At 57.9% G+C, this 15,768-nt stretch overlaps 1 protein-coding gene across 2 annotated transcripts in view; it reads right to left on the bottom strand.

The window, feature by feature from the left end:
- Positions 1–5,222: 5,222 nt before the first annotated feature.
- The window catches only part of GRIK4 (glutamate ionotropic receptor kainate type subunit 4), a 221,149-nt gene continuing 210,603 nt past the window's right edge, over positions 5,223–15,768 (bottom strand). For both annotated transcript variants that reach the window (XM_056108186.1, XM_056108187.1), the window contains 3 exons: positions 15,588–15,716; positions 6,416–6,534; positions 5,223–5,621 (listed from right to left, as the gene is read on the bottom strand). In XM_056108186.1, the coding sequence (XP_055964161.1) occupies positions 5,262–5,621; positions 6,416–6,534; positions 15,588–15,716 (608 nt within the window). In that variant the 3' untranslated portion in view covers positions 5,223–5,261. The remainder of the gene's footprint in view (positions 5,622–6,415; positions 6,535–15,587; positions 15,717–15,768) is intronic.

Here is a 15,768-nt window from a genome sequence, read left to right on the forward strand (position 1 = left end):
CAGCAATGAGATTGAGTGGCACGAAGAAAGGCTGACTGACACGATGAGAGAAAGTGGCTTTTCTGTATAGAAAAGTGGACATAAGGGGTAATGGCAGGTCTGCACTAAACACACGTTCTCTCTCCCTCTCTCCCTCCCTCTCACCCACTCCTCCTCTTTCCCTCTACACACACTCTCTCTCTCTCTCTCTCTCTCTCTCTCACACACACACACAACCACTTTAGCTCCTCTAACAAGGAGAGGAGCAGCAAAACAAAATTACCTGCAACGTCTCTGCCTACAGCGATTGTTCAGCAGGTCTTTCTGACGCTAGTTTTTTGTGGCCCGACACCCCCCGTGGGGGCACACGGCGACTCTCGGGAAAGCTGCCTCCTACTGTTTATCCACCTGCCACATGCCTCCTCTGACCTTCACGTGCCACCAAGTTTGGGTGCTTTAAAACGCTGGGCGATATACCCACTCGACGCCGAGGGATTACAGATGATGTGGAAATGGAAGTTACATTCTGTTATTTTTAATGGAAAAGCTTCTAAGAATCTAATCAGAACAATCCGAGTAGAATAACTTTGCTGGCCGACTCTGTGCTCTGGGTAACAGGACGGCCTAATGGAGCAGAAAAGAAAATGGTTCTAAATGTTCTGTACCGGGGGGGAGGGGTGCTGGGGGCTCAGTATTAATTCTTCACATTGCTTCCACACCTTCAGCCCTGCACCCACACTCCTTCCTCCCACACTTGAACGTGTTTGATGTCTACACATATATATTTTTCCAGCTCCTAATCCATTTAGACCCTTCCACTGCTTATTCTGGCGGGTTTTTCTGTATTCTGTGGGGCTACGTGGCTTGTCTCTACCGCTAATCCCCCTGATAAAATGTAAGGGAGCCCGGGAAGGAGAGTGGTGATTGCCTCTCCACAGTGTTGGCGGCTGAGCAAGAGAGCCAGCGCCTGTCGAAAAGCAGGCATGAGGGGGCGGGGGCAGGGAAACAAAACAAAACAACAGCAGCCCAGAGCTGCCTTGGCAGAGCCACGCTGCCTTCATCAACAGGAACCACTAGACTCCACTCCAAGGGAGGGGAGCATATGATTTTTCTAGATGTCAAAAAACAACCCAGGGGCTGGAGTGATAGCACAGCGGGCAGGGTGTTTGCCTTATACACGGCCCGACCCAGGTTCGATTCCCAGCATCCCATATGGTCCCCCGAGCACGGCCAGGAGTAATTCCTGAGTGCATGAACCAGAAGTAACGCCTGTGCATTGCTAAAAACAAACAAACAAACAAACAAACAAACCCAACCCAGACAGTTTGCTTTACCAACTCAATGATTTGGAAGATCGTGCACCTCGAAATTATGCCAGGGGCAACAGCATATTCTGGAATGTTCTGGAATGTTCTGGGCTTGACTGCCATTCATGGCTCCTTACAGAGAAGCCTGGTCTTCCCACAGAGTCCGGGCAGCCTCCCGCACGTCATGATTTCCCAGGGAGCCCCGCAGGGTGCAGGATCCTGAGGAAATCGCACAGCACTTTCTGAGGCCCCCGTTTCCCTCAGTCAGGACACCAAGAAACGGGCAAGGAAGCACAGGCGGCTTTGACCTGGAGACAGGGTCAGCGCCTGGTCACCGACTCCCTGTGCCGTCTCTGGGACACACATGCGAGTTCCATGGGGGCGATTCCACGCTCACGCCTGCCCCTGCCACTTCGGATCACAGAGGCTTCACGGCCTCCGAGGTGCCCGGCCTGTTCTCGGGAGCCAGGCCTGGGGTGTGATGGGAAGAGGCGCACCTGGGAATTGGCAAGAGGTCGCCACAAATTGAAGGAAAGGGTCGTCCACCCCCTTGCTTCCGCAGCTTCTTTTTCAACTTCTCCTGTGAGAAGTGCCTGCTGGAGGCCCGTGGCCCTGCCTGCGAGGCACCTGGAGGAGGCTGTCACCTGAGGGCACACTGCTGGGGGAGCTGGAGGGACCCGCCCGTGGGGAGAAGGCCCCTGTCACAGGCTGTCTCTGAGGAGGCCCCATAGGAAGCCCTCGCTGTAGGCAGAATCTTTATGAAAGGGTTTCTTCTCCGAATTTCCCAAACAGGCCTCTTTGTTATGGCCCACCCGTCGGGGAACCCAATCCCCCTTATCATTTCCAGACTCTTTCAGCCTGCTGTGCACCCCAGGGCGGGCGGGCCAGGCCTCGTCTCTCTCGGGCTTCTCTCAAGCCACCCCTGGGCCGAGTCTGACGGCCGTGTGCGTGGTCGGCTTCATGCACTGCCGGGAAGCCCCCCTCGGATTCCGCAAGAAAATTAAACTCCTTGGAATCCAAAACTAATAACTGGTCGCGGGCCGGCCCCAGGGGGGTTTGGTTATCCTGATCTTTCGGTCTCAGCTAACCAATAAGAGGGCCGGCTGGCACACTCCCAGGATGAAGGCTCTCCGCTGAGCGCGGGATTAGAGGAAGCCAAGAGATTTTTCGGCCATCTACACGCTCAACTTACACCCCACCTGGGTTCTGAGGCAGAGATCTGGTGACGGTCGGGGCCCTGCAAGGCAATTAAAAGAAATAAAGCAAAGTATTATATTTTAATTGATGTAATCTTCAAGCTCCCAGTGGAATCGGAGGCGATATCTGACTAGAGTTACCCTGACTAGGTACCCACAGATGGCTACTCTGGGAAAGCGCCCTTAGGAAGACAAAACCTCATGAATCCTGGTCTTCATTAACATGTGTATCCGTTTGGGGGGAGTGGGGGCACTGGCTCAGGCTCCCAGCTCCAAGTTGAAAGAGGTGCCTAGACTTCCCTGAGCGCTGAACAAAGGGAGGGATGGGGTGGGGGGCGGAGGGGGCTGGGGAGCTGGGGTGGTGGGGAAGGCACGGGGTGGGTGGAGGGACAGCGCCTTTTTCACACACCCAACCATGCTTCCCAAACCCAAACAGTTTCCCCCCATCACCAAGATTTCAGGGTTTGTTTTTGTTTTATTGTAAATATTCCAGTCAAAGAAAGATTAAACAGACAAGGGGGAGGAAAAAAAAAACACCCAACTGCTTTATACAGGATACAGAATCAGATAGAAAATACAGAATGGAAATGAAAGGCGACCAGCGACAGATAAAAAAGTGGAGACAAACCCAGGATGAGAACTAGCTGGTGGCAGACTCGCTCACAGCCCAAGTGGGTCACGGCCAACAGAAGCGGTCTCACGCCGTCAATCTCATCGTCATTCCACGCGGTGAAAGGCTTTGCACATGATTCATGGGGACATTTATTTCACGAACCCATTAAAAAAAGTTCACTATTAATCAAGATATCCTGCTCATGTCTTTTTTTTTTTTCCTTAAGAAAAAAACACCTCTCCCTCCTCCAAATGGGATGTGGCAGCAGGACCCAGACAGCCGTGGCTGGGACAGAGCGGTAGGCTGGAGTTGTCACACCTTTAGGGCCCGTGGCCAACTGACCTCCTGGCGCCCTTGGGACTCGAGGTAAGTTTAAGAAGAAAACTCACAAAGTCCGCTGAGCTTGCTGTCACTTAAGGTTTAGGAGGGATGGGGTTCAGCATCGTGAGTGAGAAGATGGGGGCTAGGACTGGAAGCCAGCCTTCCTGGGGGCTGGTCGGGACACACAATACCAGCTGAGAGAGGGGTACCTCTCTACCCGCGCGGCAGAACCACGGGACCTGTTCGTCCGTAAGATGTCTGTATTGTAGCACATTCAGTGCAGAAACGGTGTGAGGGCAGCTCAGTTCACAGTGGTAGTGAGGAGATGAGGGAGGAGGAAGAGGAGGAGAGGAGGGGGAGAGGAGGAGGGGGAGGAGGAGGAGGAGGGGGAGAGGAGGAGGAGGGGGAGAGGAGGAGGAGGGGGAGAGGAGGGGACAGTGGCTGTTTCTTTCTCTCCCCCTCTGCATAAATACTCTAAGCCTACAAGCAGACATTGCATAGAATTTGTTCCCATCAGAAAGTGACAACTCCCGGTGAGACTCCCAGGAGGCAGAGTCAAGGCAATTCAAGCTGCTGTTGGGGAAGTACACAGTCCCGTGTCCGGTGCCAACCCCCCCCAAGAGGACAGCTTAGGGTCCTGCGACACCCCTCCAAGTAGAGGGGTAACCAGCAGCCCGACCCCCTGACAGCCAGGAAGCAGCAGAAACCAACTCTGCAGATGAAAGTCAAGAAAGTCGACACTTCAACTGCCCAGCTTAGGCTGGGCTCAAGGATTCCTGAGCACAGGCGCAGGTGTTCGCTCTGAGACTGCCCGGCCCCTCCTGGGCACCCAGCAAACTCTTGTGATGACTAATGCACACACACACACACACACACACACACACACACCCATGCACACATATGCATGCACACGCATGTACTTACACACTCATACTTGCTCTCAGTCTCAAGGCAAGAACTCACCTAATCCGAGAGTGGAGGCAGGTTTGGCCTCACAGGCAGGTGTGGGTGTTAAGAGACGCCGCTGGCACAGGGGCATCATGCCCACAGGGTGGCCCCCTCTTCCTCTGCTGGGAAGAACAGGCCGCCCCTCTGCCGATGAACAAAGTCCTCCCCCCACTCCTCCATCCAGCTCTGAGCTGCCTTCCGCTCTCACCCACCCACCATCAAACCCACCCCTGCCAGGGAAAGCCACGGTGGAAAGGCAGGACAGGACACATCCCGGCCCACACCCCCGCCTCTCAGTGTCTCAGAGGCTTCGTCTGACACCCACTTCCCAAGGCCTCTCTGCCACACACCAGGGGGGGTTCAGCACCAGAAATGGAATGCACCCGAAACCCCTCTCCCCAAATTCAGGACCAAGGATCAGGCGCCCATGAGATGGTTTCCACTCCCAACTCCAGCCTCCCCCTCCAAGACCCAGCACACAGGAGCAGGACGGAAAAGAAACCAAAGGGAAAAGGCGGGGAGGAGAGGGAGAGAGACAGGGGGACACGAAGAAGCCTGAAACAGAAGTGTACAAATGCAGAAAAGAAAAGCCTTCCCTGTGGAGTTTAATGTTTCCGGTGACGGGCCAGACGTGGGGTACAGGGACCCTTCCAGGGGATCCCGCTGTCCTGGCGAACCCTCCTGGGCAGGGACCCCCCATACACACACATACTTCTTTGGGCCAAAGGGAAAGACCCACGGGGAGAGGCTGGTCCGTGTGGCCCCCCGGGAGCGTGTCCGTTGGTCCTGAGGACACCCCGGCCGGGCACCGTGTCTGCCGGGCTCCGGGCTCCGAGCCGTGTGCCGCGTGGAGCCGAGTCTGGCGCCGCCGTCTCGGTCTCGCTGCCGTCCCGCGGGCTACTCGGGCTCGCTGCTGTTGGTGGTCTTGTCCCACTCCAGGCTCTCCTCGCTGCGGGCGGGCGAGGGCCGGGCGCGCAGGCCCTGGAAGCGCCGACACTCAGGGCACACGCGGATGTGGGTGCAGCCGCGGGCCACCAGCGCGGCCTCCTGCGCCAGCCTCTGTGCCAGCTGCTCGGGCTCCCCCGCACCGCACAGTCTGCCGTTGCTGAGCGTGGCTGTGCCCCGTGGCCGGCGCTCCTCGGGGCCGGGGGGCCGGGGCGGGGGGCCGCTGGTGGTGCGGCGGCGGCGCGGGTGCGCAGTGTCCTGACACAGGATGATGCTGCGGAGCTCAGTCACCATCTCTTGGCACACGGACACCTGCAGGGAAGGACGGGGTGGTGGGGTGTCACCGGCCATACCTGGCAGAAGCAGCGCCCTGGGACTTCCTTTCCTGCTCTGGCCTCCCCCTCCAACAGCCAGGTGCCACACACCTGTCTACACCGCAGTCGTCTACACCGTGGCCAGTGTGCAGGGCAACAACACGGGCCACAGGGCTCCAAAGGGAAGCGTTCAGGGGGCTCCAGGAGCGAGGGCTGGAGGCAGGGGGCCAGAGCGCTTACAAACTCAAACACAGAGTGAGCAGCCTTCTCGGGCACGGAGGGAAGAGAGGGCAGACGCCTCCCGCTTCTCCGGCTCTTCACCCTCACGCCATTTCTAAGGGCCCCTGGGTCCCAGCCACCAGTGCGGGGCTGAGCTCCCGCAGGTCCTGGGCAGTGTGGCGCTCCCAAGGCTCGGGGTGTTGGAAAGTGGAGGCCCATCACCGCTCCCATCGGGAAGGAGGGCATTTTCGTCACTTTCTCTCTGCTGGGCCTACATCCTTCCACGGCGGGAGGCTCGGCTGCTTCTGAATCAGGTGTCACACATTTGCCGGGCTGTTTGTTTCCAAGATCGGGGGCGCTGAGGGAGGGTCTGTGTCTCTTCTGTGGCCGTGTGACCGAGTACGGGTGCTTTTGCCCCACCCCTGGCGTGGGACTTATGATTCTCTCCACTGGGCTGATGGGGGGGGGGAGGCGGAGGGGGGCGCCCACCTCCCACTGCAGGGCTTTGTCTGAACGGCAGCATGCCCCGGGGCCCACCCCTCAACCCCTGCCAGCCAGCCCCCTCTGAGTTACCTCTGTGGCTTCTGAGTGTCGGAGAGTCCACAGGAACTCCAGCATCGCCATAAGAATGGCCACGATTAGGCCACAAATAAGAACCACGAAGATTCCACCAATATTCTCCATTCCCAGTCCTGTGAGGAAAGCCGTGGCAAACAGACAAATCGCTTAGAGAACTGAAAGCTACCAATACCCTACCCGAGATACTCTCAGTTAGACAACCAGAACTTAAGTCTGAGAGGCTCAACTGTTCTTCTGGGGGGAAAGAACAAGCATAGGTCAGAGTTAAAGGGGTACTTATGGTTTCAAAAGGAGGGGACCCCAAAGGGATGTCTGGGGTGGGGGAATCATCTTTTTTTTTTTTGCTTTTGGGGTCACTCCTGGTGATACACATGGGTTACTCCTGGCTCTTGCTCAGAATCGAACCCGGAATGGCCGTGTGCAAGGCAAACGCCCTACCCACTGTACTATCACTCCAGACCTGAGAATCATCTTAAGGGTCAGGCAAAACCTGCCTCAGCCTCTGGCTATGCAATGCCTAAACACTCGTGCATTTGAGAAGCTTCCTAAAGAGTCTGGCCCATCGCCCTAGTGGGTTTGTTTCATGTTTATTTATTTTATTTATTTATTCTTTTAAATGGGCTGGAGCGATAGCACAGCGGTAGGGCGTTTGCCTTGCACGCGGCCGGCCCGGCCGACCCAAGTTCAATTCCTCCGCCCCTCTCAGAGAGCCCACCAAGCTACCGAGAGTATCTTGCCTGCACAGCAAAGCCTGGCAAGCTACTCATTGTGTATTCGATATGCCAAACACAGCAACAACAAGTCTCACAATGGAGACGTTACTGGGCCCGCTTGAGCAAATCGATGAATAACGGGAGGACAGTGACAGTGTTTTTATTCTTTTAAATAAGCGCTTATTTTTTTCCATTCCAAAAATTTTCCTTTAAAAATGCTGCCTTCAAACTCTGCATGTACCCACCACACCTGCCCCGTGATTTCCTCTCACTAAGGAAAGCGTGCTTGATCTGTCCTGGACACACCAGCCTGCCTGGGCCCATCACAGACCCTGCTTGACTTGACCCTGTGTCTCAGGTGCCTCTTATGAACCTTCAGTCTCACAGCATAGGCACACACACACACACACACACACACACACACACACACACCATGCAGGTTTTGGTGTGTCCCTAACCTTTTTGGTATAAAGTAAACAATTACACTGCCAGGGGTTGAGACGGTATAGTAATGCTGGCGGCTGTACTGGTGGTGAGTCTACGGTGGTGTGCCAACTGCTGGGTCATTCTGAATGCCTCTAGACGGCATTTGGGACGAGCTAAAGCACTTATTTAACCAAGCCACGGCTAGAAAAATGGCTTACCTCTCTGTTCCCACACATCTCTAAAATGCTAATTTGGAAGGTGATGTTTTTCAGGGGACTCCAGTGCTAACAGTCAGAGAAGCTCCCAAGTGATGCTCAGGGCTCCTGAGGGCCACACCCAGTGGTACTGGATGACAGGCCAGATGGCTCAATACCAGGGCCCCTCTGTACGGCTCTCTCTGAATTCAGAGGTGCTGGGGGCTACCAGGGTAGTTCCCAGTGGTGCCCAGAGGGTCTCTCTGGTGCCAGAGACTGAACTCAAACTTGTGGTTTCCAGGCCTAGCTGCCATTCAAATCATCTGGGGAGCTGGTTAGAGAGAGATTCTAAGCGCCTCCCCCAGACCCCTGGCATCATCATCTCTGGAGACAGGGGCCCGAGAGTCTGCATTTTAGAACATGTTTCCCAGCCAGGACTACGGTCTGCATGCAGGCCCCTCGGAGGCAGGGCCCAAGAGCACTAAGCTCTATCCATCCTGTGTCACAGCCGCCCTTGGCCACATGCACATGGTTTGTAGATCACGGGGTTGGCCACACACTTGTAGTTTGCGGTTCACTGGGTGTTTTCATTCCCACGACCTTGGACCCGGAGTTGAGGTTTGTGACACAAACAGCAGTTTTTGGGTCAAGACCCCTCAGTGTTAGAGGAACATCACCCACACAGAGAACTCTGATTGAACGGAGGGTCACAGTTATGAGAGAAAAATATCCGCCTTTATCCAGGAGAACGTCAAGACGGCAGCCCGCGCCCTGAGCTCCTCCAGAATGGTGTGTGGGCATGGAAGCTCCATTGGGGGGGTCCCGGGGGCTGGGGCTGCATCTCCCCAGGAGAGCTCATGTCTCACCGGCCAGGAAGCTGAGCCAGGGACAGGAGCAGAAAACCTCAGCGTGGTGGAGACATGGGGCTCCCTACCCAAGGCTCCAGCGGGTGCTGGTTTCTGTTGGGTTGTTAGAGTTCTTGGCCAGTGCTCATTTCCCAGTGCTCATCGGCCTCGGAGGCTCTGAGGATCCCCACTTGACACGAACTCAGACGCTGTGGATTCTGGCCTGCAGCCTACACAGCGCCCCCAGCAGTGCTGTGAAAAGGGGAGCGTCTGTTCCGGATGACACAAGAACCCGAGCACGGCTGAGACTCGCGGGGAGAGTCTGCCTCCGAGCCTGCGTCGCACACCTGCCCTCACCTGCCGGCTTCAGGCCAGGTGAACGAGAGCGGGGGAGGCCCAAGGGATGCTGAAGAGAGGGAACCCGTGTTTCTGGTCGGGGTTCAGCCTCTGATTTAGGTGTGGGGAGAACTGGGGCGTAGGCCTGGGGAAGCAGCTGCTTCCTACGCACGCCTGGTGCGGAGAGGGTGGCCGGAGAGTCCAGGGGGGGGCAAGGGACAGGGGACAGAGCCGGGAGGTCATCACTGCCAGGCCCTGGCTGTCTCCAGGTGAGGAACATTGTATGGGGGTCAATCACTCGGCCAGCAGAGAAGGAAGGAGCAGGACTCCCCATCTGCCACCAGGCCGGGCCTCTCCCCCTCACACCCTCCCTCCTTCCATATCCCCTCCGGCCGCCCCAGCCCCTGTCCCCCTCCCCCCTTGGCTACTTGAGCACTTTTCTCTTCCTCCAGACCAGACTGGGGAAACACTCCACAGCCCTTAGGACATTGACGTTCCAAGGCCCCAAATCCTACTTGAGAAAGCAACGAGGAGAAAGTGCACCCACCCACGTCTTGTGTAAAATGTCTGGATGGAAACACTTTTTTTCTTCTTTTTTGCCTCCCAGGTGAAGGAGTGGAAAGAAACAGTTAATTTCTCTCTGCCTGTGATTTCTCAACCATCATGGTGCATACAAGGGAATGTTTGTAAAACCCGGGGAAAAAAAATAATAAAAGGACTGCATCCCCAAATTTGTTTCTAAATGGAATGAAGCTTTTATGAATATTAAATTTAAAAATTAATGAAGTTGAAACACTGTTACATTTTGGAGATATTTAATTAAACATGTCTTAATTTAATTTTGCAGTTTTCTCTTGGCGTTTGGTGCTAATAATTTTTTTTTTTCAGGTCGCACACGCAGCTGCAGATGTGAGAAGCCCTCGGTAGCCTGCGGCAACGAAAGCCGGGCCGACCCGATCTGAACCCCCCTTTCCTCCTGTCCTCAGCTCCTTAGTCCTGGAACTCAGGTGCTCTGTCCTGTGCTGCCAGAACCACCCTCCGTCCCTCAGGTGGCCAATCAGTGTGGGATGCTGAGGCACGGGAATGCTCACTTCCAGATCTGAGAGAACCTTCTGGAACAGTCGACCCTGTCACCCGCACCCCTGCCTGCCACCTGGACTCTCCGTAAAGCCCCATCCCTGTCCCCTTCCCCCTTCCAACTGCTCAGCCGGGCCTGGCGCCGTCTCACCTCTCTGGCTCACCCCCAGCCTGTCTCCCTGTCCCTGCAGATGCCCAGGGCCTGCGGACCCCCCCAAACACCTACCCACTCCTCGCCTTCCTCTCCCTGCTATCCCCCCTCCCCAGTCCAGGCCCCTCCAGAGAGTTTCCTGGCCTGCAGCTGCGTCCCCTTCCATGCAGCCCTCCGGTGAGCTGGTGGAGTCCTTGGACAGCGTGACAGCCCTGCCCAGGGCTCTGGCCCGGACACACAGGCAGGAGGCCCAGGGAGGGCCTGATCAGACTCGGATCATAAGCGGCATCAGCAGACACACCGTCAGTGGAGGGGTCGTGACCCCTGGCAGAATGGCTGCGCTGGAGTCACTGCCTCGATGGGCCGGGGGTTGGGGGGGGGTCTCTGGGAGGAGCTGAGGCTGTCACAGCAGCGGGAGGAACCCGAGTCACAGGGGGGTGCCCGCCCAAGGGGGCTCTCCCCAGGAGCCAGGCTTGCACACCCCTCATGCTGTCAGGAACCACCTGGAAAGTGGGAGCCGGCAGAGTCCGGGCAGGGGCAGATGGTGTGGGGAGCAGCTCAGCAGGCAACAGGAACACCGTCACCCATCTCTCCTCCCTGTCAGGCGCACATCACCCCCCTACCTGCCTGCACCCCAGAGGCCGCAGCACCTACGAGGCGGAGCCCCGGGCTGCTGCCCTCCCACTCCTCTCCCCTGGTCCCAGCAGGGGCCACCTGTCCACACGGAGGATTTCCAAAGGGATGTTGCGTGTTTTGAGTCACCCCTGGCTGAGCTCGGAGATTGCTCCTGGCGGTGCTCAGGGGACCAGATGTGGTGCTGGGGTTCGAACCCGGTCGGCCACGGGCCAAGGAAGAGCCCTCCCTGCTGCACTGTCTCTCTGCTCCCCACCTTGAGTCTCAGAGCCTCAGCTATGCCCATGTGAGAAGGCCAGACCCCCGGGAGGGAGGCCAGCCTCTCCGCAGCTGGGTCAGGGACTGTGCCGCCGCAGGGGGTAACTCTCATCTCCACAAATGCCATTGGGGGTCTTTCGGCTCCTGATCCCTAAAGCCCAAGGGCGTCCTGGAAGAAAGAATCTCTGGGCAGATGCAAGGCTCCACCCTCCCACCCTGCTGCTCGGCCCACAGTGCTCACCACAAACAGACCCTCCCTGCCTGCAGAGATGTCTCGTCTCGGGTCCAAAACCTGCACGCCAACTGTCAGGTTCTGAGTGCCTGTGGAGCCTGGGAAACAGGGACAGTGGCCACAAGGACCACTGACAGTGAGAAGAGGCCAGGCAGGGGCGACTGTTCTATGAGGGACGCACTCTGCTGACAGTGCTGGCCAGCAGGCCTTTCCAGGGCCCCCACGGGGCATAACACAGAAGCCAAGCTCCATACCCACCAGCTCCGAGGACCGACCCACAGGACACACAACCCTTGCTCCACCAGAGTGTCACCGGCCACGGGGCATCTCTGCAAAGGCGACAGAGTCCTCCTGAAGTCGCCTTATCGGTCTCCTCTGCAGGGCGGGCACCCAGGAAGCCGGGTATCTGCTGCCCCATCTGCATGGCCGGGGACATCTGTCACAGGCACCCCGCGGACCCTGCAGATGGTGGTGGTGGCGGCTGAGCTGGGAAAGAGGCACCAGGACACAGAAGAGGGACGGGAGAGGCTAACGCTTGTGACTGGCCAGAGCGTGGGCCGCTGCCCCACATCTCAAAACACAAGCCCCGTCCCAGAAAGATCCCCCAGCGTCACTCAGTTAAGAAGCCGGAGTAATGTCTAACATCTGCAGGAGCTGAAGCCCAGATGGATGGTCGAGGAAACGGAAGCTTGGACACCTCCAGGAAGACCTCTACTCCCCGGTCAGCCTCCCACTCCCCAGGGGCTGCCTCGGGGTCCCGAGCCTCCATCCATGCAGCCACCACACCGAGCTTTTCTGTGAGACTGACTCGAAGCCTCCTGCCCATTTCCCGCCCAGAATCCAACATGCCTGGGGCAGGTCCCTTCTCTGGGGTGGGGGTGGGGCAGTGCTGACCAGCAAGGGGACGTGAATGGGTCCAGACTGAGTATGGACACTGCATCCTCACCTCCATCCCACAATGGTGCTCTGCAAACACGCTAGAGGGCCCGAGTCTCTTCCTGGAACTCCCTCCCCAGGCCTGAGTGATGGGGGCGGCATGGGGGGGGGGGGTTTGGGGGGAGAATCCCGATGGCCTGACTGTGCCTTCAACATGTAAAACCCCCTTCTCTCCTCGAACGCGTGTCGGCAGATGCTGCTAGCGATGATTTACTGGCTCCGGCTTGGCTCCAGGTCCAGCCTACTGCCCTGTCCCTGAATGGAGGCCCCTGGCCAGGTCTCCCTCACCTCTGCTCCCAACAATCAATCTGATTGGACGGGGGAGACAGACGTCCCATTGGAAGCATCTCTCCCTGGTGGCCTCTCGACACCCACATTCAGGTGTCCAGCCTGGCCTCTCCCCAGAGAGTCGGGAACCTCTTCTGGGACCACCTCCAGGGGAAGGAAGGGGAGACTTAGGTCCGAGAACCCCTCCCCTCGGCACCCCACGTGTCTCACACTTCCGGTCTCATGGAGCCTGACGGCCAACTTCCCGTGGCTAAGGATTTTCACAGTCCGGGCCATAGGGCTCTCTTCCACCCCCGAAGGGAAGCCTGGGTTTCACAGCCCGGCGGGTGTGTTTCTGTGCCTCTGAAGCCCAGTGTTGATTGAGCTTGTGCTTCTCCAGATAAATGGATTCGATTACCCTGGAATCCACCGACCACCCTCGGTCTAGCAACTGTTCTGCAGAGCCCACGGCCATGCAACTCCCCAGACAGGGTTGCATCTGTGAGGGGTTAGCGAGATTTCTTTTTTATGGGAGTGAGCACATAAATAAAACCAGGGTCTCGGGAAGGAAAAAGTTGAAGGAAACAGCTCGGAAGGAAGCCTGTCACCTTTTGAGAGATTCCCCAGCTGGCCACCATCTCCATCCTGAGCTGTGGATGGAGCCGGGTGGTCCCAGAGCCCAGAGGCCGGGAGAGAAACCGGCAGAGGAGCAGCCACAGGGCGACACAGTGGCACTTAGGCAACGCGCCTGAACCGGGTCAGGACCCCCCTTGGAATCTGGCCCGAGAGCTGGGCTGGGCTAATGGAGCGGACGCCCCACAGAACCCGCCCCTCTCCTCAGAGCTGTTTTGAACAGAGGGGAACGGGATTGTGTTGGACGCTACAGTTTGAGTGGCCTCTTCTGGATGCAGCCACAGTCCTAGTGGCTCTGGGTTCCGGAAGTCCTCAAAAAATAAAAGTAGAAGCATACCCTTGCCCTGCCCCTCAGAGGCCTCCCCGGGTCCCTGCCCTTTCCTGCAGGCACACCGGGAGTCGGCAGCTCTACGCCAGGGACAACGATCACTGGCAGCTGTGCCAGAAAAGCAGCCTGAGATGACGGCCTCGCGTCTGACAGGAGACTTCGGGCGTCTGATGGCGAATGTGTGGGACAGAGACCCCGCCGCGACCCCTCCTCCCCAGCCAGGGGTTCCTGCCTTGGCCTGGAGCTCGTCACATGGCCCCCTGCATGGGCCACTGCATTGGCCGGGCGCTGCCAGCTGTGGCAAGGACAGTGGGTGTTCCAGGCAGCCCTACAGTGGCAGCTTGCGGACAGCTCAGAAGCACAGTCTTCTCCTCCCCAGCTGGCTCCCGGCACTGACCTCTGCCCCTCCAAGACAACGCAGAGAGCATGGTCACCCTCAGAAACGCAGAGAAGGCCCTTGGGAAGCCGCAGCTGGTAAGTGGAGTCCTTGCTCCTCCAAGGCCAACACTGTCCCCGGAACGGCCAAGACCCCTCGAACCTCCTGCCCCAGCACCCGCGCCCAGCCTGCCGGGGCTCACCCTCCTATGGCCGGGCCTCCCCGGGATCCAGACACAGCTGGCACTGAGCCAAGGTCGGGGGTGCCGCTTCGCACCTGCGACAACACAGCCGGCTCAGGTCGTGGGGCGCAAGCAGGAGTGCGAGGTGCGAGCATGAGGAACGGAGGGACCTTGGGGGGCTTCCGCGTAGGGGCCTGTTCCCCGGGCCCGGCTGGCCAGCAAGACCCTCGGTTCCAGCCTCCCCAGCAGGGCCCAGGACACCCCAGGGCACTGCCCCTCATGACTCTCGTGGCCCCATCTCCACGGTCCCACAGCCCCACCATGGGGCACCCGACACCCGGAGATGGCGCATGGCAGGGGCGGGGCTTGGAGAACAGGGAGCCATGAGGGTGGCCTGTGTGCCCGCTGCCTGGGCACGCTGCTGTCCCCTCCCATCACAAACCAGGACGACCAACAGGGCCAGCGAACGTGCCCCGGCTCAGGGCAGCACAGACTGGTATCACCTGATACCTGACATGGGTAGATATCACATGGCACTTCACTGCACTGGCAGGCGGGCATCGTATGACACAGGTTAGCACCTACTGGCACCACGTGGCACAGGTTTGGCAAAGACTGGCATCACCTGGCAGGATGGTACTGTCTGGCAGGGTCAGCACTGACTGGTACAGGCTGGCCAAGTGGCATTATCAGGTACAGACTGGCACACCTGGCACTGATGGGCACCATCTGGAACAGACGGCAATACTAGTACTGCATGGCAGCCCCTGACTCAGGTGGCACAGATTGGGACTGCCTGGTACAGACTGGCAATACTGGCATGGCACCACCTGTACAGGGTGGCATGTGCCCAGCAGGTTGCATGCAGGGAGCAGGGGATACGACAAGGCTTCTCTGGGCAGGGGACGGGCGTGGGTAGCTGGGCCCAAGATAGAGTGGAGGTCAGGCCTCCGGGGGCCGTGGGACACAACATGCTAAGGCCCAGGGGATGCCGTACCCCAGCATCCAGTTGTATCCCCTACTCCCTCGGGGCTTGTTATTGATATGTCTTCAATGCCGGGAGTGGACAGTGTGTGTGTGTGTGAGTGTGTGTGCAGTGCATGTGTATGAGTGACTATGTGTGCATATGTAGGAGTGTTAGGTGCACATGAGTGCGTGAGGGTGCATGCGTGTGCACGTGAGTGTGAGTACATATGCATAGGAATGTGTGTGCACATGAGTGTATGAGTGTGAATGTGTGAATGAATGTCTGTGTTCATGTGCGTATGTGTCCCACATATGTACACGGGTGTATGTGTGTGCAGGTGTGAGTGCCTGTGCATGAGTATGTGTGTGTGCATGTGAGTGTACAGGTGTGTGTGAGTGTGTGAGGGTGCATGTGTGTGTACGTGAGTGTAAGTGTGTGTGTATGTGCGTGTATGAGTGTGTGTGAGTGTGTGAATGCGTGTTTGTGTATGCGTGCGTGCCCCACATATGTGCCTGGGTGTATGTATGTGCGTGTGCCAGTCGTGTGCACGGGTGCGTGTGCATGTGAGTGCAGGTGTGAGTGTGGGTGTGTCGTGCGTGCCCCGCCCCCTTACCTTTGGCCCTGTGGTCTTCCTCCTTGGGGCACTTGCCCCCTTCCCACCACTTGCGCTTGAGGATCTCCAGGCGGTTGTTCTCCTGCAGCTGGAGGATGGCCAGGTCGAACTCGTCCCTGAAGACGGAGCCTGGGGGGTCAGAGAGTCCGCGACACAGGTGAGTGCCCGCTGCGTGGCCCTC

The sequence above is a fragment of the Sorex fumeus genome, unplaced genomic scaffold, assembly GCF_029834395.1.
Source record: "Sorex fumeus unplaced genomic scaffold, SorFum_2.1 ptg000198l, whole genome shotgun sequence".
In the NCBI taxonomy this organism is placed as follows: domain Eukaryota; kingdom Metazoa; phylum Chordata; class Mammalia; order Eulipotyphla; family Soricidae; genus Sorex; species Sorex fumeus.